Source organism: Anas platyrhynchos, chromosome 7, assembly GCF_047663525.1.
Source record: "Anas platyrhynchos isolate ZD024472 breed Pekin duck chromosome 7, IASCAAS_PekinDuck_T2T, whole genome shotgun sequence".
NCBI lineage: Eukaryota > Metazoa > Chordata > Aves > Anseriformes > Anatidae > Anas > Anas platyrhynchos.
The window spans coordinates 1,784,312-1,807,798 of NC_092593.1; the positions used below are offsets into that span (position 1 = coordinate 1,784,312).

The 23,487-nt window shown below is 50.4% G+C and overlaps 1 protein-coding gene across 1 annotated transcript in view; it reads right to left on the reverse strand.

Annotated features, from left to right (window-relative positions):
- Positions 1-23,189, reverse strand: part of KCNJ3 (potassium inwardly rectifying channel subfamily J member 3) — a 38,790-nt gene extending 15,601 nt beyond the window's left edge. The window contains exons 1-2 of the mRNA XM_005010094.6: positions 22,312-23,189; positions 18,196-18,412 (exon numbers count right to left, since the gene is read on the reverse strand). Coding sequence (XP_005010151.3) covers positions 18,196-18,412; positions 22,312-22,989 — 895 coding nt within the window. The 5' untranslated portion in view covers positions 22,990-23,189. The remainder of the gene's footprint in view (positions 1-18,195; positions 18,413-22,311) is intronic.
- Between the last annotated feature and the right edge of the window lie 298 nt (positions 23,190-23,487).

Genomic DNA, 23,487 nt, shown 5'->3' on the forward strand with positions numbered 1-23,487 from the left:
GGCTTATGTGAGAAGCACTCCATAAAAATGCAGTTGTTCAAAGCTTCTGCAATTCTGTGTGGTAACATCACACTTAATGTACTCTACAAGATAAAAACCTGGGCACTGGTGTGGGCAGAGCAGACGCCACTCCCACTTCAAGCTCTAGGCCCTGGCCAGGCCACAGCACCCACACAGCAAAAAATGTACACAAGTCCTGCTCGTCACCTTCAGGTGCATAACTTCAGCACCTCCCGAAACTGCCAGGAAAGGCTCCTGGGCAGCAGCCCCCGGCCAGGAGTCCCCCTCAGCCATGCCTGGGCCCGGCCCACCTCTGGAGCCTGGCGGCAGCCAGGGTGCCACGGTACACTACCTAAAGTCATTAATTATTTTGTTTGTGTTTACTGATGTTCTCAGGTTGATCTGTTCAGCGCTAATGAGGCATTTACTCTCAATTAGAAGCCTCCTTCAGAAGCGAGCTCTAATTCCAGCGAGTCTTGCAGATGAATTAATTACAACGCGAGCGCTCAGCCTTCTGCCGGCGCCTCTGCTCTGCTCCAAGCACCCAGCTCCTGCGCTGAACAATGGGGTGCTGAGAACAAATAAGTCCATTTTTTCACCTTGTACAAGGCTCACAGTATAAAGCATGACACGAATTTCCTGCAGCTTTAAAAACCTGCCCAGGTCTGGCTGCTGAGCAGTACTGTAGGAAGCAGCCACAAGGAGAGAATTCCAGCACTGCGATGCCTGCTCGGAGAGAAATATTAAATATAAATCTGTGCTATTTCATCACGCAACATTAAGTCAGCAATGTTCCACTGTGGGAAATTTCATCCCCATTACTGCGTACCGCGTGAATTTAAAGCATCTGCAGTATAATGAGAAAGACGAAACAGGCTACAGCGAAACACTGTGAATGTGCTTAGCGCTACAATTTGTGCCCGTTAGATGATTGCATCTAATATACGTGTGGCGTCGTGCTAAAAAATAAAAAGGCAAAAAAGAATGAATAATTAATAGAGCTCCAGCAGGAAGTTTGGAAGATGTCTATATTTAGGAGCAAGCCTCTCGGGGCTGCTTTCTCTCTTGTCCTTGTGCTCCTGAAGCTCGCTCGCTGCGGATGACCGGCAGCCGGTGACACATCTCCTGCGGTGGCCAGCCACGCTTGCTGTTTTACCAGCCGAGTACAACTCTGAATACAGCCCACTTGGAGCTGAGGATGGAGCTGAGATGGAGTCAGATGGAGCTGAGGATGCTCTTCAGGCATCTCCTGCTCCCTCTCTGCCAGAGCCCTGCTCCTCAGCACACCCCAGGTAGCTGGCATGACCACAGCAAGCGGCCACAAGACATAGTCAACTCCAGCACGTGGCCAGACAAGTCTCTGTAATGCAGACATTGGCATCTCCAAGAGCTGGAAGTGCAGAATACCTGGGAGCAAACTCTGTCCTGCAGGGCAGCTGAAAAACTGGAGACGAGAAACCACAAAGAAAATAAACCTAATTATTGCTCCTCAGAAGCTGGCAGAGAAGCAAAAACCACAAGATACACTTGGCTCGGTCACGACAGCATGCAGAGAAAGCTTACATGGAGAATATTGGGAAGTATTTAATAATTTAACAGGATTCAGCTGCTTTGGGATGGAGGGAAAGTCGATGATGCCTGCCAGCCCATGCACAGGGCCCCAGCAGTGTGATGCCTGCTCCTGCCCTGGGGGCAGCATCGCCCATCAGCTGCCTCTGCGGGGTCACAACCAGCAGGGGAGTCGGGGCAGGAAAAACAAAACTGCAGCACGCCTACATTCACTTCTCTATTCTGCCACTGCCATAGCTTTGCGTGTTTAAGCCCTCTCCAGAAACTCTTTTAAAAACATTGAGAAACATCCCTGCCTCAGTCTCAGCCTGGCTCTTTGCCAATCACGCAAGATAAGCGAGGCAACCCACAGCACTCAGCTTCCCAGAGTTTGTTTGTTAATGACTGGAACTCAGGTAAACATGAACAGCTCTTTAGAGGCAGAAGGACATGAGCATTTCAAAGAGCAACTCATTGGTGAACTTGGTGTGCATTATTGCTGTGTCTGTTCTTTCTTCACCAAACTGTGTAATGCATTGCTGAGGAATTGTCCTTGACCAGCCCAAGTGAGAGAGGTGAGCTCCTAGCTGCTGTCAGGCAGTACAAGCTCATTTTAAGGGCTCATGCATGTGAGCAATAGCTCTGTAACTGGGAAGTCCTGGGCAGTGTCTGCAGCTTGCACCCCTCCGCCGAGTTCAAAGCCCTGCTGGCTCCTTCCCATCCTCACCCCTGCTCTTTGGGCCATGGATGAGATCGAGAGCTCCCACATCCCACACTTTTCAGCTCCCAAAACACAAAGAAACGGCTCTTCCCCTGCGTTGAGTTGTCCTGCACATGTGGAGGCAGCGAAGCCACCCTGCTGCTATCGCTGCCCACCCTGTCCTGGTCAGAGCCCGGCACCGTGGCACCGGCACAGCCCGCAGCCAGCAGCTGCCAAATCCTCCTGCGGTGAGGCAGCTTTAAATATTAAGGCACAGATAATCGTTCTTAGAAAGCATTACTGTCTCAGATGCCAAAAATAAAGGCTGCTTCTATACTGACCTAATAAGGCACTCGAACTAAGCAGCAGAGGGTTTTGAGCTTCTCTTGAAACCACCACCGCCGTTGTGCTCCCGAGGGGACAGGAGGCAAAGGGAAGCTGTGTTTTCCCAGGCGAGGCAGCTGAAATGCAGGTTATTGTGGGGTAACAGAAAAAGGCACCTCCAAGAGACAACATCAATAGCACCACTTAGAAATGTCATTTCCCATTAGGAGTAATAGTAATAATGTGATCTGAACAATAAATCTTCAAGCTAGAGCAAGCCACTTCAGAAACACAGCAATCTATGAGCTCTTCTTTTCAAGAGCCAAAATTAAGCTGATTTACATCAAAGAAAATAATTTTTGCAATTTGGTTTAGTTAGGCGTTATTCTCCCCATTCCTTTTGTTTTGAATATTCTTCTAATTCCATTCTTCCTTGGATGTTATTTCCTCACTTCAACAACAAAATACTTGTTGGCACGTTCAGGCTCCAATCTGGCAGCAAAACTCCCAGAGAAGAATTTAGCAGATAGTACCAGCTACCAGCTAACTAACTAGCAACTACTGCATAACTAATTAGCACCTACTGCATAACCAGCTAGCAACATCTGCATGGCCCCAGGGCCATGGGAAAAAGGTTTTCCAGGAACCTCGGGCCCCTAGCACTTCCTTAAACATCTCCCTGATGGCCAGGAGCAGACAGCACGAATTACAGACTGTGGTTAGATTACCTTCTGGACCCATTTTGGCCTCTTTACTGCCTATTATCTAGGGTAATGATTCCTAAATTAGAGATGTTGCACTTTCCGTGCGGTCACAGCATTCATCACAGCAGCTGTGAACTGGGCAGAAATGCGGTTTTTAATGTGGGAACGAGGATTACGGCTGCAGAAGTGCAGGTGAAAGGGGGACTGCCAGCAGAAAGAGCTCTGACCGGTCGATGGGCTGGGAAAATGGGTCTGCAGCTCTCCGTGCTTAAAGGAAACCTAATTCAGCGCTGGAACAAGGATATTATTGATTCACAGCTCCAACCAGACATTGTCTTTATTACCCCTGCACTTTCCTATGCTCTGCGGTCATAATTTTAACTTTAAAGTTGTTCCAACTTTTAGTTATTCTGGTCCCAAAAGCCCTCCGGAAGCCAAAATCAGCCCGAAACCCACACCCACCTGACATTAAAAACAATGCAGAAGGGAGCAAAAGCATCATATCTTTGCCAGAGAAGCCACTTTGCAATGCAGAACCGTGAAATGGCTAACAGCAATCGACAGAAGAAAGATTTAAAGACCATAACGCGGCACAGAGCGGTCTGACATGGTAGCATACACATGTCCTTAATCACAAACAATTAGTCACGCCATGTCCTTGGTTATTTATGCAGCGGATGGGAGCTCTCAGCTTTGTCTTGAACCATCCAGCTGCAAACACAGATCAATATCTTAACAAGGAGCAGAGGAAATCTTGTTAGAGAAACTGTTGCTTGAAGAGGCCACCTTGTTTTCGCTTCATTTATCTCTACTTCTCTGCATTAGTGTTCCTGAGGTCAGCCCAGATTTAAAAAGGGATGATTCCCGATGGGACTGACCAACACCCAGGCAGCAGTGGGATCCCACAGCATCTCGAACCATTGCTAACCCAAATATTCTGTAAAATCCATTCTCCATTCTGCAGGCAGTGGGATGTGCCCTGTACCCCGATGCAGCTGGGCAGCACGGCCAGCAGCCACCATCCCAGGGTAGCACCCCGGCCCCGATACCTGCCCTGATACCTGCTTCCTCCAGGCAATGTGCACATCTCCCCGAGAACAGCCAGCGGGGTGAGCTCTGTGCCTCCACGACGAAGTGCATCAGCACTGCGCTGCTGGTGCTGGTCCCAGTGTCACTTCTGGGTGCCTCTGCCCATGGATGGGGCTGGCAAGGAGACAGGAGAGCTTCAGCAGGCAGCAGAAAGCCTCTCAACTCGGACAGCCTCTCAGGGAGTTAGCTGTTCCCACCTCAGGCAGAGGGGAAATAGTGAAGGCTACTCATTACTCTTCCCACAGCTTTACCTAGCTCCCAAAATCAGTCCGGGCTCCGAAGAGCACATCAGCCACCTGAGCACTGTGCCCTGCAGTGCCCTGAGCACAGCTGCAGCCACGGCACCGTGACCACAGGCCCCGCAGAAGCACTTTGCCAGCCCCTACAACCATGTGTCACCGTGCCAGTGGCTTGGCACGGTGCAGAGGGATCTCTGAAAAATCAATGGTTCCTCAGCAGAAGCCACCTTTTGGCAGCTGGGAATGGCCGAGGAGCTGCTGCGTGACCTGGGCAGTAAAAGGTCAAACGAGAAACCATTATTTCAGCAATGTTAACTCCACCTCTTGCTGCATTTACCCTCTTTGCCCACCAACGAAGCCGCCTGTACCAGGCAGTGCGCGTGCGGCTGCGTACCACGAACACACACTGCACAAAACGCAGCGATTTATTGCCTACCAACTTGCCAAAACATATTTTCCTCCAAGCAAAGACCAAGCATGAAAAATTCCAGCCTTAGAAGTCAATTGACTGGAAAGTTGTAAGAACTGGAGGCGGAGGATTACAGCTGACTTGTGCACAGGCACCGCGCCTTGCTGGCCACGCCGCACCATTCCTTTGATGAGAAGAAGCTGGATTTTGCACACCGTTATCCAAAACAGAAGGGTTGAGTTTGCTACGTGGTGATTTCTGAAACTGCTGTACGAGTGAGATGGTACAGACCTACAGGGAGTTAATAGGTAAAGAGGAAAAAAAAAAATAAAGTGCCAACAACCCTACAGTAAATGATGCCCCTGGGGCAGGGAGCTGTTCCCAGGACCCATAACACCCTCTCCCGATGCAGTGTGGTGCCACACACGGACACATCGACCCGTTGTGCCCTGCAAACACAGCCTGTGCTGAGCACTTTGCCCACGGTGGGCAGATACGCCAGGAGCAGCTCGGACAAATGTGCTGGGTTCTGCCACCACCACCACCGACGCCCCCCTGGTCACATTTTCTCAGTACCTCCTACACTGCTGCTGCAGATGGGAATTTCTCCAGCTGTTTTGTTTGTTAAGCTTTTCCAGCTTAACAAACTGCCCACAGGGTCCATTTTGGTGCATTTTGGTGCTCTCACCTCCCATGAGAGCAGGAGGAAGCACTTCTCCCCCACCCGGCCCTGCAAACACCAACACCCTAAATTAAACTGCAAAATGAGAGGCCACGTGGGTATTTATAAATGTAAAGAACATAATGCTCACTAAGTTTTAAGTATCACCAAAGGGCTCTGCTCTCAGTCGAGCATGAAATCGCCATTTAGCAGGACTGCAAATATATTTTCTGCAGAACGGGGAAGCTCGCATTGCCTGCTTTTAGTCATTTCTTCTTGCAGGGGAAAGCAGAGCTGGTAATGCTTCCCCCGCAGCTGACAACAACCTGACACCATAAGAGGTGCCCTTGCCACGTCCCGGGTACCACCGGACACCAACCCCACGGCTGGGCTCACCAGCCCGATGGTCCTGCACACCCGGGGAGCCCCAGCCCCTGTGGCCCTTTCCACAAAAGCAGAACAACTCCAGCAACTCCAGCTCAAGTGCAACACAGCAAGTGCCAGGCGAAATGTGATGTGAGTCACAAAACAGTAAAATAGGCTCAATAATTAAGTCCGCTAAGTGCAGCACTCTAAACGAGCATCCAAAAATATGAGAAAATAGCTCACACTATACTAAAATATTCAGCAGCATGCAGAAAGTGACCTCAGCCCTAGCCCAAAACATTGACTCTGTTTATGATGTTCCCTGAATCCTACTGAATACAATTTTCCCTGCCTTTTTAACCAATTTGCTCCTACAGATAGGAAACCAGTGCAGGTGTTCAGGTGCCTCCACTCCATCACCCACCCCAACCCTTGTGTTACTGCTTTATAATCCCCACACTCAGGGATGGGCGCAGAGCAGCACCCGCACCCCATCGTGCAGCCACAGCAGGCAGAAAAAAACAGAACACGTACTGGGAAGGGATGGGAAACGTCCACGCAGGTCCCATATGCCAGCTTGGCACGTTGCAGATGGTGAGAACCCCGTCGTCAGAAGGAATGCTGCTAGGAACCAGAACTGCACCTGCCATTCCCATGAACAATGACTGAGTCACTTGGCTAAAAAACTTCAGCTGAATTTATTTAATTTCTATTCCATGTAAAAGTAGAAAATGAATATTCTATAATTTGCCGTGTATTTGTCTTGTAATTACCTCATCGACATGAAGTTCAGTTTTTGAGCACAGCCTAAATTTGCACTTCTGTGGATTTTTTTTAACAAGATGAGAAACCCTGCCAGTCAGCCCCAAGGACTAGAGGGAAACCTTCCTCTGTCAAACTGGGCTGGGGAATTTGGAGAGGTGACCCAGTAAGACTGTTAAATACTCAAAGAGTTGCAATTGAACGGCTTCACTCCCTGCCCGTGGGTGCAGCCGTGGCTCCCAAAGCAAAGCCAGCCCTTCTCACACCCCGTGGGAGCCCTTTGAGCTGTGATGCTGGAGGAGGGCAGGCAGCAGGTGAGGACAGGCTCCACAAACCGAGCTTCCAGGGAGCGGCAAGGACACCGAGACCGTGATTAATAACATGCAGAGCAAGAAGAAACAGAGTCAGCAGACAGTTCTTCGTCCTAACTAAGTTAATATTTTTAATTTCATTTTACTGCCTTCCCAAATGACCCTGGCTTCCCTTCCTCCCCTCCCCCCTCCCCTCCTCAGCACAACACCCCCCGCTCCTGCGCTTCGCCCCCGAGCCCCACTTGGATGAGCTTGGACCACATTTAAGAAGGGTGAAATGCAGCTTATTTCATTTTTTTCCCCAGAAGAAAACAAACTCTAGGCATTAGCCGTGCATTTTCTCACCAGTACCTCCACCTACAATAGCGAATGAGATGCATACACAGGGTACATCACCCGATGCTTATGCAAGGTGCGTTATCGATGCTTGGAGACAGGGCTTTATTAGCAATCTGCCTTATAACCTGCTTTCAGTGGTACTCCTAACACAAAGCTCCCTCCTGCTTCAGAAAGAAATCAGTTATCTCCATCTCCTGCAAGTCCCCCCAGTCCGTGCCACCTCCCAGCACCCCTGGTGCCCAAGGGCCCGTTCCCGTACACAGCCGAGGAGCTGCTGAGAGAGCTGTGCTGGGCAGGGCTGCCCGGGAGGCTGAAAGCTGAAGCCCTGCTCCTGTTGCTCACAGCCAGAGCCGAGGGATGCAGAGCCAGCCCCAAGCCTGGCCCCAACTGGCCAGCTCCTCCCCGCAGCTGCTGCCAAACTACACGGATGCTACAGACCCGACCCGGCCACAGAACCAGAAATTAGTCCTGGAAGCTGCATCCTTACTGGTACTACAACGAGTTGCTTAAATTTGTGATACTTATAATTGGGAAAGAAACTTCTTAAAGGATTTCCAGAATGGGCCCACAATCCTTGAGTGCTCTCCTCTGTGCTGTACAACCCAATAAAAACCTCATCTCATGCCTTCTCTTCCTGATGTTTTTGCGTGCTCCCCTGTATGAACTTGTAGAGCTTCGCTATCAAGGTTTCACTATGAGAAAAAATTAGATGGAGTTTTAAGGAAATTGGCTGCCATGATGGAAGTTAAAGCAAATGCATTTCTGCAGCTAATGAAAGAAGAATATCTTTCCGAGAGCCTCCTACCAGAGTAGCGAACCAGCAGTTGCTGCTTTTCCCCTCCCTCCCAATTCCAGCTCGCATCCCTCGGCACAGCCCAAGACGCATCGCCACGGCGAGCTGCTGCAGAGCCTGGGCGGCGAGGAGGGAGAAGCAGCAGCAGATGGGAGCAGGGGAGCTGGCAGGCTCCATCCAGCAGGCGTCGGCGGAAAACAAGCCCAGCTCGCTCGCTAGCTGCAGCAAAGCAGCCCAACTCACGCCCCCACCACACGATCCATGGCTAACCCGCCTGGTGCAAGGCCACGCAGCCCTGCTCCGCCACGTGCTCGCTGCTCTGTTGCACGCTCACACACACGCACACACACCTGGGCACACACACACGTGCACCCATGCCACAGCTATAAGGCTGCCAGCAGCACGTGGCCTCCCTTTGCCAACCATGAATATCCTAAATACCCCACGCACAACATGCTGCGGTTTGGTACGTCAGCCAGAGGGGTAGCACTGAAGTTACCAAATTTCAACCTCATTCACCCCTCTGCAGGCTGAACTTATTTTTCTTATGTATCTATATGTATATATATAGCTCATAGATGCTCAGGATGTATTTATACTTGCATCTACCCATACACTATATTTATTACACTACCCCATCACCCAGTAATCTGGCCCAGTATCAGCCAAAAAAAGAAAAAGCGTAAAAAAAAGAAAACCAGCAAGAGACTCTCCAGGAACTGAAACGCATCCTAGTGCCTCTATGTCATCCACAGCCTTGGGAGGGGTTGTTAAACGCTGTTGCTTCAGTGATTTCATTAGAGAATAAAAAGCATATGAAATGTTCGACGAGTTAAAAATGTCAACATAAGCGATTATGGAAATGTTAAAGAGAATTAAAAGACTATTCATGTCCAAAGCACAGACAGAATGACCGCTTATTTTCTTCTTGGGAATTCAAGCAGATCTTTGACAATGCAGCTGCACCCTGGGAGCTCCTAAAGAGCCTTGCTGAAGGTTTTCACTGATACTCGTACAGAATTGCCACCCTCGCTCTTCGCAGTAACAATTCACAGTGAAACCCTTAAGACATCACTGAAACGTACAAAATGCTGGACTTGCAGAGTCCGTCCTCCCTCCTTCCACCGTCATCTCCCCCAGGATGCTTAGAAGGAAATTGCCCAACAGCTGATAGAACTGCTAATTGCCTGATAAAATCCCCTGCAAGCTCTGCTCCATGCAGACATTGAACCCCTCCGTGGTGCCACCGGGCAGACCGCTCCTTGTCAGTGTACCAGTACGGTACTTAGGGAAATGTTTTGTGCTCATTTATGTGAATGGGCTAGGATCCTGATTGGTATGTCTAGCTGGGGAGTGCTCAGTAATGAACACTGCAGGTCTCTATAGATGAATTTATAGATGAATTCCCAGCTGAAAAAAAAAAAAAACAAAACAAAACAAACAAAAAAAAAACACATTGGTTTTGTCACAAGTAGTATTCAATACAGGAGGAAAGCCACCTGTGGATGAAGGACTCTGATCCCTGCATTCCTCGGGAAGCACAGAATTTCCTCAGAATGAAAAGGCACCAGGATTTTTTTTAATTTTGAAAATATGAAAATGTCTAATTAAAAGGAAGAAATGAATATGGAAAAGCACAAACTGCTCTCGCTGCTTGTTTTCCAGCCAGCACAATGCTAATTAATCCAGGTTTGCAAACTGAAGTCAGACCAGAAGGGCTTCACAGACCTGGCCACCAGGCGCAGGTTTCTCATAGCACCAAGCAGCATTTCCAGTCTTGTTTTTCACTCCTTGATATTGCAAAATCTTTTCACTTGCTTGCCTCCCCAGTGCTCTTTCACTGCCGCAGAAGCACTCAGTGTCTGATGAGCCTCCCACCCGTAATGGGCAAGGAGCTGCCACAACAGCAGGCTCCCTTCAGCAACTGCAAATGCCAAAGCTTTCTAAATCCAGGAACAACCCCAAAGAAATTAAGAGCAAAAAGTGAATTAAGGAGAGAAATACTGCACTGATGAACAGGGAGAAAGAGCTAATAAAACAGGACCCTGAGAAGCCCCGGGTGCTTACGGCCTTTCCAGGTTTAGCCTTCACTAAAACATTTAGCCGGCTAAATCAGCATCAGCATGGGAGTCTGAACTCAGGATGCCGAAAGCAGGCTTAGAAACTACTTAAATGCTCCAAATCCAGTTAGGGTTCACCAAACGTGTCCTCACATACTCAGAATCAGCTGCAGCGATCGGGGCCCCATGAAACATTTATGAGAACAGGACGAGCACGCATCCAGGCGGGTGCAGAGGGGCAGCCGCAGCACCCGCAGTGCGAACAGAGGGACAGGCAGGGGACGCGCAATTGCAGCCCAGGCTAACTTCCAACCACGAAAAATACCGCACAAAATAACCAAACAATTCTAATAGCCAGAGGACAGCAAGGTTGCAAGCAAGGGTAAAAGTGGGCTGGCCAGAGCAAGTAAGGTCCAACCAGCTTAGTTTCCTCCTAAGGCAGAGGAATGGGGTGGCCAAAGAGGAAAAAAATGGAGTGCCCTGCAAGATTAAAGCTTTAAATAATAATTTACAATAATATTAACAAACAAGACAAAATGAGAAAGATGCAGTCTACGAGAAAATGGGTAAAAAGTGCAAAACCTGGAAGTATTTGCTGCACCAGCTCAGAGTGGCAGTTTCCCTTCCATTCCCACCAAATTCCACTTGTGGTGATGCCCATGCTGGGTCCCCAGCCTGGTCTCTGGGCTGCTCAGAGGCGAGCACCCCATCCCTTACACCAGCCCTCCCAGGATTTTGGGGGTGTCCAGGACCAAGGCTGCCAGCTCTCCCCAGCCGTCTGGCCCAGGTTTGACAGCACAGACCCCCAGGCACTGGGATTCCTGCCCGGATTTCCTCATTCTGCATAAATGCGGTAACAGAAAGAGGCAACTTGACCCACCTGGGTTTAAATCAGATCAATATTAGCAAGTGACGGTTCTGAGGGTTTTATTTGAGTCAGGGGTGAAGCAATCAACTCGTTCATTGATCTTGTGGTCGCAGACATCTCCTCCCGAGCAGGAGCACCCCTGGGAGGAGCTGCTGTGGCTGGGCACTGCTGGCTGGCACCCGGCGGGCATCTGCAGGAAACCCGGGCAGAACTAGCACGGGAACAGCTCCTGTACAAAATATGCACGTGGCAAAACGTGGACGCGACTTTAAGCTGATCCACAAAACCATCCTTGTGACTCCAGTGCCGGGACTACTTTAACCAAAGCTGTTTTGTTTTTCTGCCCAGAAATACGGAAAACCACTAAATCTTTTACGCAGCCCAGCAAGAGATACCGTGGTGATAAGAGGACAAGAATGAAGCTACGGCCTCCTATTTAGGTTTATTATTAACTGAAAAAGCAATGGGAGAGAAACAGCACAGCTTGAGCGCTGCAGAGCTTTCTTGCTGGCTTCCCACTCTCCCCGAGAGGGGCAGAGGGGGCTGGGATGCGGGGAGCACCCCTTACTCCACCACACACCACAGTATTTTGCCTTACTCCACCACAGACCACAGTATTTCTCACATTTGAGACGAACATACTCTGTTTGATTAAGCGTGAACGAGTATTTTTACAAAGACATGACTTCTGATGAATCACCAGTTATTCAGCTTATATGTGGTGAAAGGAAAGCTCCTGCAGAGCTCGGGATTAAAACCACTACCATTTTTCTCTTCTGTATCTCTAAAGGCATCTGGGAAAAAAAGAGGAAAGAGCCATGAAGGTTTTATGCAGTGGAATTCAGTGCTCTGGGGAATTTCTGCCTCAAGCAGGAGGTATACGTTAGCCGAAATTCAATGCTTGCAAGTTACATAAGGGATGCAGTTCCCAAAACTGCTCTCCTCCAGCTGCTTCTCCTTACAAACAGCACACAAACCCATTTGCTTTTGCTACATTTCCACTGAACCTTGGATCCTTTCATTATCATTAAAAAATACTATGCATTTATAAGTCATAATTAAATAACTAATTCACCAAAGCAGAAGCTACCCAAGGGAAAAAAAAAAAAAAAAAGTGCCTCTTTTCCATGATTTTATTTTCATTCTTTTCACCACTTCCATGCACCCATCTGAAATGCAGATTTCCGCAGAGAGATTTACATTCCTCGATAAAAAACAAAGAAAAGGTTCTGGACCAGAACTAATTTAAGACCGGGTCCTCATCATGTGCATTCACCTTCAGTTTTCAGTTCATGTTGGATAAATCTGCCATTTTTGGTAGTTTCTCCGAGTGCTAACCATTGGCGATACACTTTCAGTACACGCAGCAGAGGGCTGAGGCCAGGTCAGACTGCCCAATGTGGCTATTCCAGAGGCAATGCCTAGATACCAAAACAGATTCCTTTTTTTTCCCCTTTTCTGACCCATCTGGCTGTACCTGGCCCAGCCGCAGGGGCCAGAGGGAAGCTGGGGCCGTTCAGCACATCCCTGCTTTGACAGTGACAAACGTCCGTGCCTTCGCCTCCAATAAATACTGCTCTTTCCACTAGCAGCCTACACAACGCCAGCACTGGAAACACATTTGGTGAACTGCTGAGACTGTGACATCTTAAGTGGCTATTTCATCACGTTTAGGCTACGTTTAAAAAAATAACGAAGAACAAAAGAAGAAAAAAACCCTGTCATTAGGCAGACCTGCTGAACTGTTCCCCTGGCTCCTTCCCAGCCACACACCCACTGACGTCTCTCTCAGTCGTGCAGGTGATGCTCCACGGAGGAGAGGTCCAGACAGGCAGCTCCTACACCAACACAGCCGTGGTACTATCACCACATCTGTGCCTGGGTGGAAGCACCCGGTGCAGCCCCACTCCACAGCACTCAGCTCAGCCTGACCCTCGGATGGCGTTACCCAGAGCATCCCCAGAGTATCCGCACTCTCTTGCACCTCTGCCCACAATACTTTGCCTGCCCCTGCACAAAACAAGCAACCAACCAGCAAAAATAAAAAATAGCCAAACCCCAAAACATGAATGGTAAGATAAAAACAGAATAAATACTTTTTTTTTTGCTCCAACTCTAAATTTGCTCAATTCGTACTGCGGCTTCTTCACAGCTAAGTGACCTTGAGAATAATGCATAGGAAAAACGTTTTTAAATAGCTCTAGAAATTATCTAAATCACACCAGCTTTCAGATTTGTATTACGGCTCTTTGTTCACTCAAGTTGTTTCGTGTTTGAAATCATTCACAAGTATCCATTTCTGAGAGAAACCTTTCTACGAAGACCCACATTTCCATAATTTAAGCTATTCCTCTTTTTAAAGGTAAAAACAGTGAGATATGTCTTTGATTCCATTCTCTACTTATTTAATTAAAAAGCATGGCAAGCTGTTTGATTTCTTTAATCAGAAAATGGTGTTAAAAGGTTTTCAAAATAACACTTAATGAGTTTTGAAAATGGATTCATCCACCATTCCTGCCAGGTTTCTGTACGTTCTTATTAACAGTTCATCATCTTTTAGCAATTTCCGCCGCTTATCAGTAAGTCGCAGGATAATGCTCCAATTTTAAAAGGCTTTGTGTTCCTAAATACAGACGGAGGCAAGGACCCTTAAAGGGACTGCAGAATAAGAGTCAAAACTTGTTCTCCCCTCCACCAGCACCTGCAAGTTTTGCTGTTCCAGGGCTGACAATGGAGCCGCGAATTCTCCATCACAACAATGTGAGATCAGGACAATAGGTTGTGAAAATAAACGCGTTGAGTGTTCTTCAAAATTATATGCTATCATAATAATGGAGGGGTTGGATATGTATCAAAAATAATTCAAAATGATTAGCAATTACCCTTATGAATCATAACCATCTTTGAATTTAGAAAAGCCGTTCGAGCATTCCAGCTACTCAGCTCCTCCATCGCTAGCCAGCAGGCCAAGACCCCGAAATAACCAAAGACCCAGAGCCTGCCCCAGCACCCTCTATGTCTGCAGGGAGCACTCCAGGGCTCGGTCTTTGTGGCAGTCCCAGGGCATGAGTTTTCCACCTACAATTCACGCCAGAGGTGCCGAGGGGACCAGGAGCCCTCAGGTGCCAGGGCGGGCACCCATGGGAGGGCTCCGTGGGGCGAGCCTGGGTGGAACTGATGGGAGGAGGGAAAACAGGCACTGGGAAATGCATCTGCTGAGATGTTTTGTCTTCTGCTCCCTGAGGGAAAGGGCCTGCTGGAGAGGGACACCTCCAGCCCTGCTGCCTCCAGGGCTGAGCCTCTGCCTCCCATCTTCCTGAGCTGTGGAGCAGGGGAGCACCTTACCTTAGCCCTTAGGAACCTGAAAAATACATCACGCGGTGTTATCTAAGCAAGCTGCAAGCTCCAGTGGAGGGCATGGAAAGCAGAAGGAAATGTTTACATTTCTGGAAATTAAAACTTCGGTGACTAGGCAGTAAATTAATTTAATCAAGTTGGGAGGTATCTATGAGAGATCATTTTCATATGATTTAATGAGAGAAGGCATCGGAAACGGTGATTTTAATCAGCCAAGTGGGACTTACAAGCGAGAAGATCCTGCTTAAACAACTCATTAAACTTCTCCAAGAAATCTTTACCGTCCCTGCAGACAGTCAACACAAAATTTATTGTATACATTTCCTAATCCTCTGCCCCCCTTGGTAGCATTGCATATCAAAAGTTGAACACAGAAAACAAAGTCAAAGAAAAAAAGACTTCATAAGCACCTGCTAGAGAAAACCAAGAGGCTCCACGTCCTGATCAAAAGCATGAGCTGACACAGGCCAAACGCCATCAGGAGTGCTGAATTCCTATTTTTACAGATACATGGACTAGAGCAGAGAGATGCTCAGCACCGCTGTGAGATGCACCGTGCCCAGCTTCACTAAGGGCACAGGGAGGCACAGTTCTCGCCTTAGTAAGCCTAATGACAGGTCCAGAGAGTGCAGCCCTGCAGCACGAGGGCATGCGAAGGCTTCCTTCCCCTCGTAGCAATTTTCACGACAAAGAGCTGTGGGAGGAATCCCTGCGCTGCCCGGGAGGCAGCCGAGACCACGGCACGCACCAGACCCCATTGGGTTGCTCAGCGCAGTTTGGAATCACGAGTTACAGAACAGGTCAAGGCTGAAGCATTTCAAAACACCAAACACATAAAGGGCCCTGAATCAACCCCACTGATCCCTCCAGCGCCTCTCCTTATCTCCCAGTTTCCCTCTGCTAAGCCACACTCTGTGTTTGTTTTCCACCTTCCCATTCTCACTTTGCTCTCCTTCAGACCAAAGGCCGCTTCTGGCGTGTCAATACAAACAGAAGCGCAGCGAAGAGGATGTCATGAAACAAATATTTTTGCTATTTACTATGATTTGCCTGCTGTCTAATTCCTGACTTTGGGACCAGCAGATCTCCAAGAGACACAAGCCACGTGCGTCAGCACCCGGTTAATGACAAGGGATGCTGTGGATCCGAGCACAATCCCGCAGCACTCTTCGGGCACACACAGAAAATAATTTACTTGAAAAACAAAGCAGGAGCGTAGGCAGCAAGCACTACATCTCCGTTTAAAACTCTGGAAGCTGCAGAACTGATGAATATCAAAGCCTCTTGTTAAATGTGCTACAAATGATCAGCAGCAAATATTCCCCTGGCACAACCCTGGCAAGGTGTGCTCAGCTGCACTGCACCGCGAGGGCCAGGGCGGGAAGCAGCGAGCGCAGTTCTGCACTGCATTTCTGGGGCCTGCACAAAGCCACTCACCTCCACCGTCCTGAAGCTCCTCAAGACAAAATTACAAAACCAGAAAATAATACAGCAACTTTAGAAAATGATCTGTATTAGATGGTTGCTGAATGACAACACTGAGAATCACGTTATTTTCTGAGCTCCTCTGAGCTGCCTTCTCAAGCCAGGAGACACAGCACAGGAGCAAAATAACGCCTCTGATGTTGGGGGAAAGTTACTCCTAAAAGCTGAGCACACATTACAGTGCTTGGGAACGAAGACATGACAGAATGCTTAAGGTTGGAAAAGACCTCCAAGATCACCTGGTCCAACCGTCCCCATCCACATCCCAGTGGAATCAGCTGCTTTCACAGAGAGATGCCAGAGCTGAAGTCCAGGTGTATCTCAAAGGACAGTCCCCAAATTCATCCGTCTTCGTGGCATTCTAGTATTGAATTACAGTCTTCTAAGCTTTAAAATCCAATTCAAAGAGCTGCAGAGCAGTTTGGGGCTGGCTTCCCCCAGCCCAGGCTGCCCAAACCCCCCCAGCCTGGTCTCGGGCACCGCAGGGATGGGGCAGCCTCAGCTCCTCGGGGCATCTGCATTTCATATTATTTAAAGATATAAAATAAGGATCACGTCTTTCATGCAGAAACTGATAGAAGGGTAATGGGTGGCTGCACACAGGTTGCATCCGTAATTAAATTAAGCAGCGCTTCCAGCAGTACGAAGAGAGCCCAGAAGTGCCCACATGTGGCACAGGCTGAGCTGCCAGCCCCTGCCCTGACCCCTGGGCTGGCACAGAGCAGCCCTGTGCTGGGCTCCCAGACCCATCCCATCCATTGCAGGTCCCTGCAACCACAAATATCCCTTCAAAAATCCCTCTGCAAATTAGCCAGGGTTTATCTGCTCTCCCTCTAGCCTGCCTCCACACATCCACCATCAGCCCGGTCTCCCCGAACCACACGCAGCACAACTGGGGCTCACCCAGTCCCGTGAGACCCACCAGCACACCACAGCTCTCCTTCCAGCTGCACGCAATCTGAATTAACTGGAAAAAAAAATAAATCTTCGCATTCATGACTGGCTTTCACAGACAAACTGAAAAACAGGCAGCGTTTCTACACCGACCCGAAAATAGCACCCTGGTTTCTAAACAACTGCAAGTTATTTCTGGTCTCCGCAGTTTCGCCATTCCCTCCGCACCAGCAGACATTGAAAAATTGGGTTGCCTTCTGACATGGCTTGCACTCTGCAGCGAGGGCACCTGGACGCTGGGAGGGAAGGAAGCACGGAGCCAGCTCCCCCCCAGCTTCTGCTGCAAGAAGTCCAACACAGCAAGCTGCGAGTTATTATTTTTTTAAATATTTATAATAATTATAAATATTGTAAGTATTATATTATATATTGTATATATTAAATATATATATTAAATTATAAATAATTATAAATATTATAATTCCCTTCAAATTATTGCTTCTGTTCTAGGGTGACTGCGGGCTGCTAGACGCAAACCTAACTGAGGATAGCTTAGGGGGAAGGTTTCTGCAGCACAGCGTTTCCACGCACAGTAACAGCTTGCAAAAGGCTCCCTGCCGACAGGGCCCATGCACTTTGCTTTACCCAGGGTTATGTCAATGGGTTCAGCTCCATCAGGCACTGGCATCCTGCAGGTGCTTGGCCAAGGGTGGCCCCAAAGTGTGCAGCAACCCCACACAGCACCCGCCTCTCCTCCCCTAAAATATGGGCACCCTTTGGGCAAGGTTGCTCCTCGGGTCTCTTTCTCCTCCGTTCTCCTTTACTCACATTTCTAATGATTTTTATTTTTTTTTAAAACCTTTCATCCCTCCGTGTTTCATCAAGATAGAATTACTGTGCTCTATTTTACCCAATATTCATCTCATTTTATAAAACTAGGTCACAGCATTTGCAAGCCTCCATGAGTTTGGCTTGACAGATTCAGAAAATCCCTCCTTCCCTTGTTCTGTGTATAACGTCGACACTGAAAACATTTACAAAAATAAACCCAGAAGTGTACCACCACACGACTTTGTTTTAGAATTGTAACGAGGTATTTACAAAACTCCTTTTCTGCAACCAGTTGTGTTTAAAACAGTTCTGTTAAAACAAAAAAAAAAAAAACAAACTAGAGTCCTCTGGTCTGTGTGTCAGCCCTGAAACCCTTTCTCTCCGAGTGAAACCAAGCCTTGGGCCGCCTGGAAGCGTTGGCAACATCTGGCTCGCCTGGAGCCGCCGCCACTCACCCGTCGTCTCCACGATGCCCTCCAGGATGACGACGATCTCGAACTGCTCCGTCTGCATGCTGCGCTGCGACAGGTCGTAGAAGGGGCTCTTGGCATCTATCACGTGGCAGATGGTGAGCGGCGAGACGAGGAAGAGCTGGTCGGCCCCCGTGCTGAAGCCCACGTCCAGCTCCAGCTGGTCCAGAGGCAGGAATTCGCCCTCCGGGGTCTGGCGGGACTGGAGAGGCAGCGGGGGGAGAGCAGAGAGAGCAGTCAGGGCATCTTATGGCAGCCACCAGCTTCCCCAAAAAGCAAGCCCCCCCCAGCGCTGCCGAACAACGCCAGCACCCACCCAACATAGGGTTTCCCAAAACGGTTTTGACATCACTGTCATTTAGATCAATATATAAAAAAAAAAGCCCAGAAAAGCTGTCACTGCTGTAGTTACCGCTGTCCACCAAGACAGTATAAACCACATTTCAACAGCTACACAGCAAGCCCATGACAAAAATCACTCCCAAGCTCAGTGCTCCCCGTGGCACACCGCGCCTGGCAGGGCAGCGCTGGGTGGGGATCGGCTGGGAAACCACGAGAAAAGGAAGCAGACCGGGCAAAATGGGATTACGCGCCTCGCTTGGGATTTGGCTTCTATTTTTAAAATATTCACTGAATGGTGGTTGGGTTGGAAGGAGATCTAATCCCAAGCAAACAATAACCTCTTCCAGTGCCCTGGGGTTCCAGCTAGGAAATGGGCTTTAAGTTATGTGTGCACAAATTCAGGTTTGTGGCTGTGCCCCCAGTGTCCGAACACCTCGCGGTTTCACACCAGGGCACCAGGCTGAGACACCCCGGGTGCACACCAGCCTGCTGGGGCCCTGCCCTGCAGCTAAAGGACGAAGACACGAGCCCAGCAATGAGTGTGGCCCGTAAAGAGAGCAAGGAGCAGCACCAGGAGGGAACCACTGCCGCAGGACCTCCTGTACCCACACCTCCCGCACCGCCATGCGGGAAGCGGAGCTGGGAGAAGCAGGGGAAGGTCCAGCTGCAAACCTCTGTGAGCCCCCTCCGCTGCCTCCTCTCGGCCTTTGGTGCCACCTTCCAGCCTCAGGGGAGCTTTTCATGGCTGCTTCCCAAGCAGGAGCCAAGGATAGATCCCTGACAGCTTGGCATGAAGCAAGCACCCAAACCCTGACCAACGTGGGTTGTCCGCAGGAGATGGTGAAGCAGCGGGAACTATTTTGCAATTAAAAAAATGACAACATAATGGGCATCTTAACAGACAGAAAGTTGATAAAATATGGGCGTTAGAGAGAATTCAGTGCTTGAGGGACACGGCAAAAGAAAAGTCCAGGGAAACAGGCATGAAATGCGGATGGGGGAAGAAAACGATGGGAAAAAGGTTAAAAATGGGCGGGATGTTGCCTGGCGCCCCAGAGCTGTGCCACTGCCGCAGTCTGTCAGCACTGGCACATTCCCCCTGAGTGCCATGACATCCATCAGGACCACCAGGGCAGCCCTAAGCACTGGTGGTCGGAGCCACATCTGCCAGCGGTGCGGTGGGCACGGGCACCGGGGCTGCCTCTCCTCCAGGGGAGCCCAGGTAAAGGTTGGGAGCTGAACTGCTACAAACCACAGATTATTCTACACCTGAGTAACAGGCAGTGCTCAGCACAAGCCAGGGTGCAAAAACTCCCATTATTTATTATATTATTATTTATTATATTTATTATTTGCTGCCCTAGACACTACACCTGTGGAAGAACTGACCTTGAGTGACTCCTCTGGCTGTGCCATGCACAGATCCGCACATCTAAGTTTTCTCCAAGTTGCTCACAATCTTGGAGATCCGTTTGGCAAAATGATTATTCCAATGAATGAGTCTTTGCATGAAGTTGCCAGCTTTATGTCTTTCTATTAATTTTTTTCTCCAGCATGGTCTTCCCAGGAAAAAACAGAAACCCAGAACTCCAGCAGGATTTCCAGTTGTCCATAGCTGTTACACCGGAATACCCTTCCTGCTAAGAAGCAGCACCCACGAGGAGCTGTGTGCCAGCCCTGCGGCTGTCCTGGTAGTGTTGGCACACAGGGGGGTACATGAAGCAGGGTGCACCCATGGGAGTCAGCCAGGCACCCAGCATGGGACGAGCTCTCCTCCGTGCCAGCACCCACGGGCGTGCAACCAGCGAGAAAACCCGGAGCAGCGACAGCCCTCAGCTGCACAGCCCTGTCCCTGCACAGCAGCACCCTGCTCTCCCCGCTGCAATCCTGGATTTTCCTCTTTTTTCATTTATTTTTTTTTCCTTTTATTTTTTCCCCGGGCAGCAGCCTGGCCAGGCACCGCTTCCCCAGCGCAGCGTGAGGACTGCACCCTGCGGAGAAATTTGGTAGGTGATGTGCAGCGCTGGCTGGCAACTGCATCCACCGGAGAGCCTCCTTTTAGCCCTTTATTGCTCTTCTCCCTCTCGCTACCCATTTATACCTGCCCGCGCACGGAGCTCCTACAGAGGAGCTTTTTTACAACACAAATTACGTCCCTGAGCACTGCCAGCTTGCTTTGTCTGAACTGCTGCTATGCCGAGGTTCCCTGGGCTCTTCTGGTTTTCTTACTTTTTTTTTTTTTAAATAAAAAAAGAAACAAAACAGCTGCAAACCCTTCAGCCCTGTCACTCCAGCATTATGACAGAACACGAATACGGGACTTCATCCGTAAAGGCAGCCTTCCACACATTTAAAGTTCAGGAAATTTGGTGGAGCCACGCTAAGTTTTAAGCTCTAACTTCTAAAATTCCATCAGAGGCACCACACAGATACAAAAAGGGCTATTTTTTTTTTTTAGGCCCGTAATAGAAATGACTCATTTTGATTCCTGAAAGCTATTAAAGATGCTCGTTAAATGCGGCAGTCCCAACCCTGCCCGGCCAGCGTGGCCTCGGCAGGCAAGGCAGCTGAGGGGTCACTGTGGTGCCCTCTAAAGACTGGATGATTACTTACCAGGCTAATTGCACATAATTCAATTTAGCCACCTAAACTTCGGCTGCGAGGAAACAAGCGGCGTTAGCTCACATCAGGAGAACGTAACCGCAGCCTGAGCTGATTACTCAAGAAGAAGAGAACGGGAAGAGATGCTTCCAGGTCAGCTGCAGTGAGAGCATCCCCACTGATGTCAGTCCCGAGCTGCAAAAATCAGCCGGGCACGGTAGGAAGGAGACGAGAGGAATTGTGCAGATGTTTTAATTCCTGTTGTGTCCCCCACGACTCCACGGAAATTGCAGGCAAGGGCAAGCCTCTGGGCCACGGACTCCCCCATTATTTAGGATGCAGTGGGGGTCCTGCAGAGCTCAGCAAAAGCAGCGAGGATCCTGCCTGCAAACCCCGGCAGAAACACTTATTTGGGCCAAAACAACACAAATTTTGCCCCTAAAAAAAAAAATGTACCTGGGCTTCGCTGGACCTGGGTACAGCAGACGGGGCAAGAGACTCCCTGTGCAGGGCAGCAGGGAAGGAATTGGGATGCCCCCAAGGGACTCCCAGGCACACAGCTCCCACATCCCACAGCCCGGGGCAATGTGCAGGATGCTCTGCACACACCAAACGTCACCCGAGCCGTCCCCAGCCACCCGCTCCACATTTCCTTCCGCTCCCCTATAAATAAAAGGCTGGCAATAAGTCTCAGACAAATACCCTAGTTTCCTCAGACATGCGGGGCTGCTAGCATGATTTTAAAATGTGTAACCCCGACATTCTGCTTTCGGTGAAGTTCATGCACCACGTAAATGTAGCTCTGCCCGGCAGGACACACCGCTGCCCGGGAGCACAGAAACACAGCAGGAGGGCACACAGCTTCCTTCTGAAATGCACAGCGAGGAGTTCCAGCCACAACGTATTACCTCGCAGGGAAGAAACCGAGCATTTTATACAGACATGCATATAAAACAGCGCAGCACATAAACATTATCCTATAGGGCTGTGGGTAACCAGATGGACGGGTGCGTGTAAGTCTGGTGCCTGACGGCTGAGCACGACGAGCACCGCGGGCACACGGAGGCAGGGGACAGCAGCGATGCTCCCTGCCCAAAGGCTGCTCGGCAGCTCCGGGGGGGCACGAAGGAGGACAGGGGGGTGTCCCCAGGGACTTACTTTGAGCAGCTTGCAGCGGATCTGCGCGGACACCATGTGGCTGTTGCGGAGGTTGCCCACCCGGAACATGAGCGTGAGCTTGCCGTCCCGCATGGAGATGGCCGCGTGCTCGCTGAACATCAGGGTCTCGGCCCTCTTCTTGGGCTGGGACATCTTGATGAACATGCAGCCGATGAGGAAGGCGTCCACGATGGAGCCCAGGATGGACTGGAAGAGGAAGAGGATGATGCCCTCGGGGCACTTGTCCGTGATGTAGCGGTAGCCGTAGCCGATGGTGGCCTCGGTCTCAATGAAGAAGAGGAAGGCGGAGGGGAAGTTGTAGACGTTGGCCACGCAGGGCGTGTAGCTGTCGTCGTGCGCCTTGTTGAGGTCGCCCCGCATGTAGGCGATCACCCACCACATGGAGGCCATGAAGAGCCAGGCCACGGTGTAGGTGAGGATGAAGATGAAGAGGTTCCAGCGCCACTTGAGGTCCACCAGCGTGGTGAAGAGGTCGGACAGGTAGCGGCTGGTCTCGCCGCCCAGGTTGCCGTGCTGCACGTTGCAGCGCCCGTTCTTGTCCACGAAGCGCTGCCTCTTCCCCCGGGGGGCCGTCCGGGGTGGCGGCAGCCCCCCTCCGCTGGCCGAGGTGCTCACCACCTGGTAATCGTCCCCCAGCTTGCGCCGCAGCGCCGACATGCTCCGCGCACCGCCCCGCACCGCCCGGCACGGCACCGCGGGCACGGCACCGCGCACGGCTCCGAGGGGCTCGGCACGGCTCGGATCGGCTCAGCTCAGCTGGGCACGGCTCGAAACAGCCCCGCACGGCGCCGCCGCTCTGCGGGCGCGGAGGCTCCGCTGTGCGCGGCCGCCACCCACGCGGAGCCGGCGGCAGGGGCGGCGCGGCGCGGCCCCGGGCAGGGCGCGCCCCCCCCTTGGCCACCCCCCCAGGACCACGCCCAGGACACGCCCAGGGCCTGGGCACGCCCCCCGGGCACGCCCCGCATCCCGCGTTGTGCTCCGAGCATCCTCCGCGGAGGGGGAGGAATGGGGCAGGAGAGGGCTGGGGTGGGCTGTAATTAGCTTGGTGCTTGGTGATTTGTGCTTGGAGAGTGGGTACCGTGCCCAGCCCTCGCGGCTGCAGTCCTTTTGTCCGTAGTTCAGAAGGGGCACGAATGATGCAGGGTCTGGAGAGCA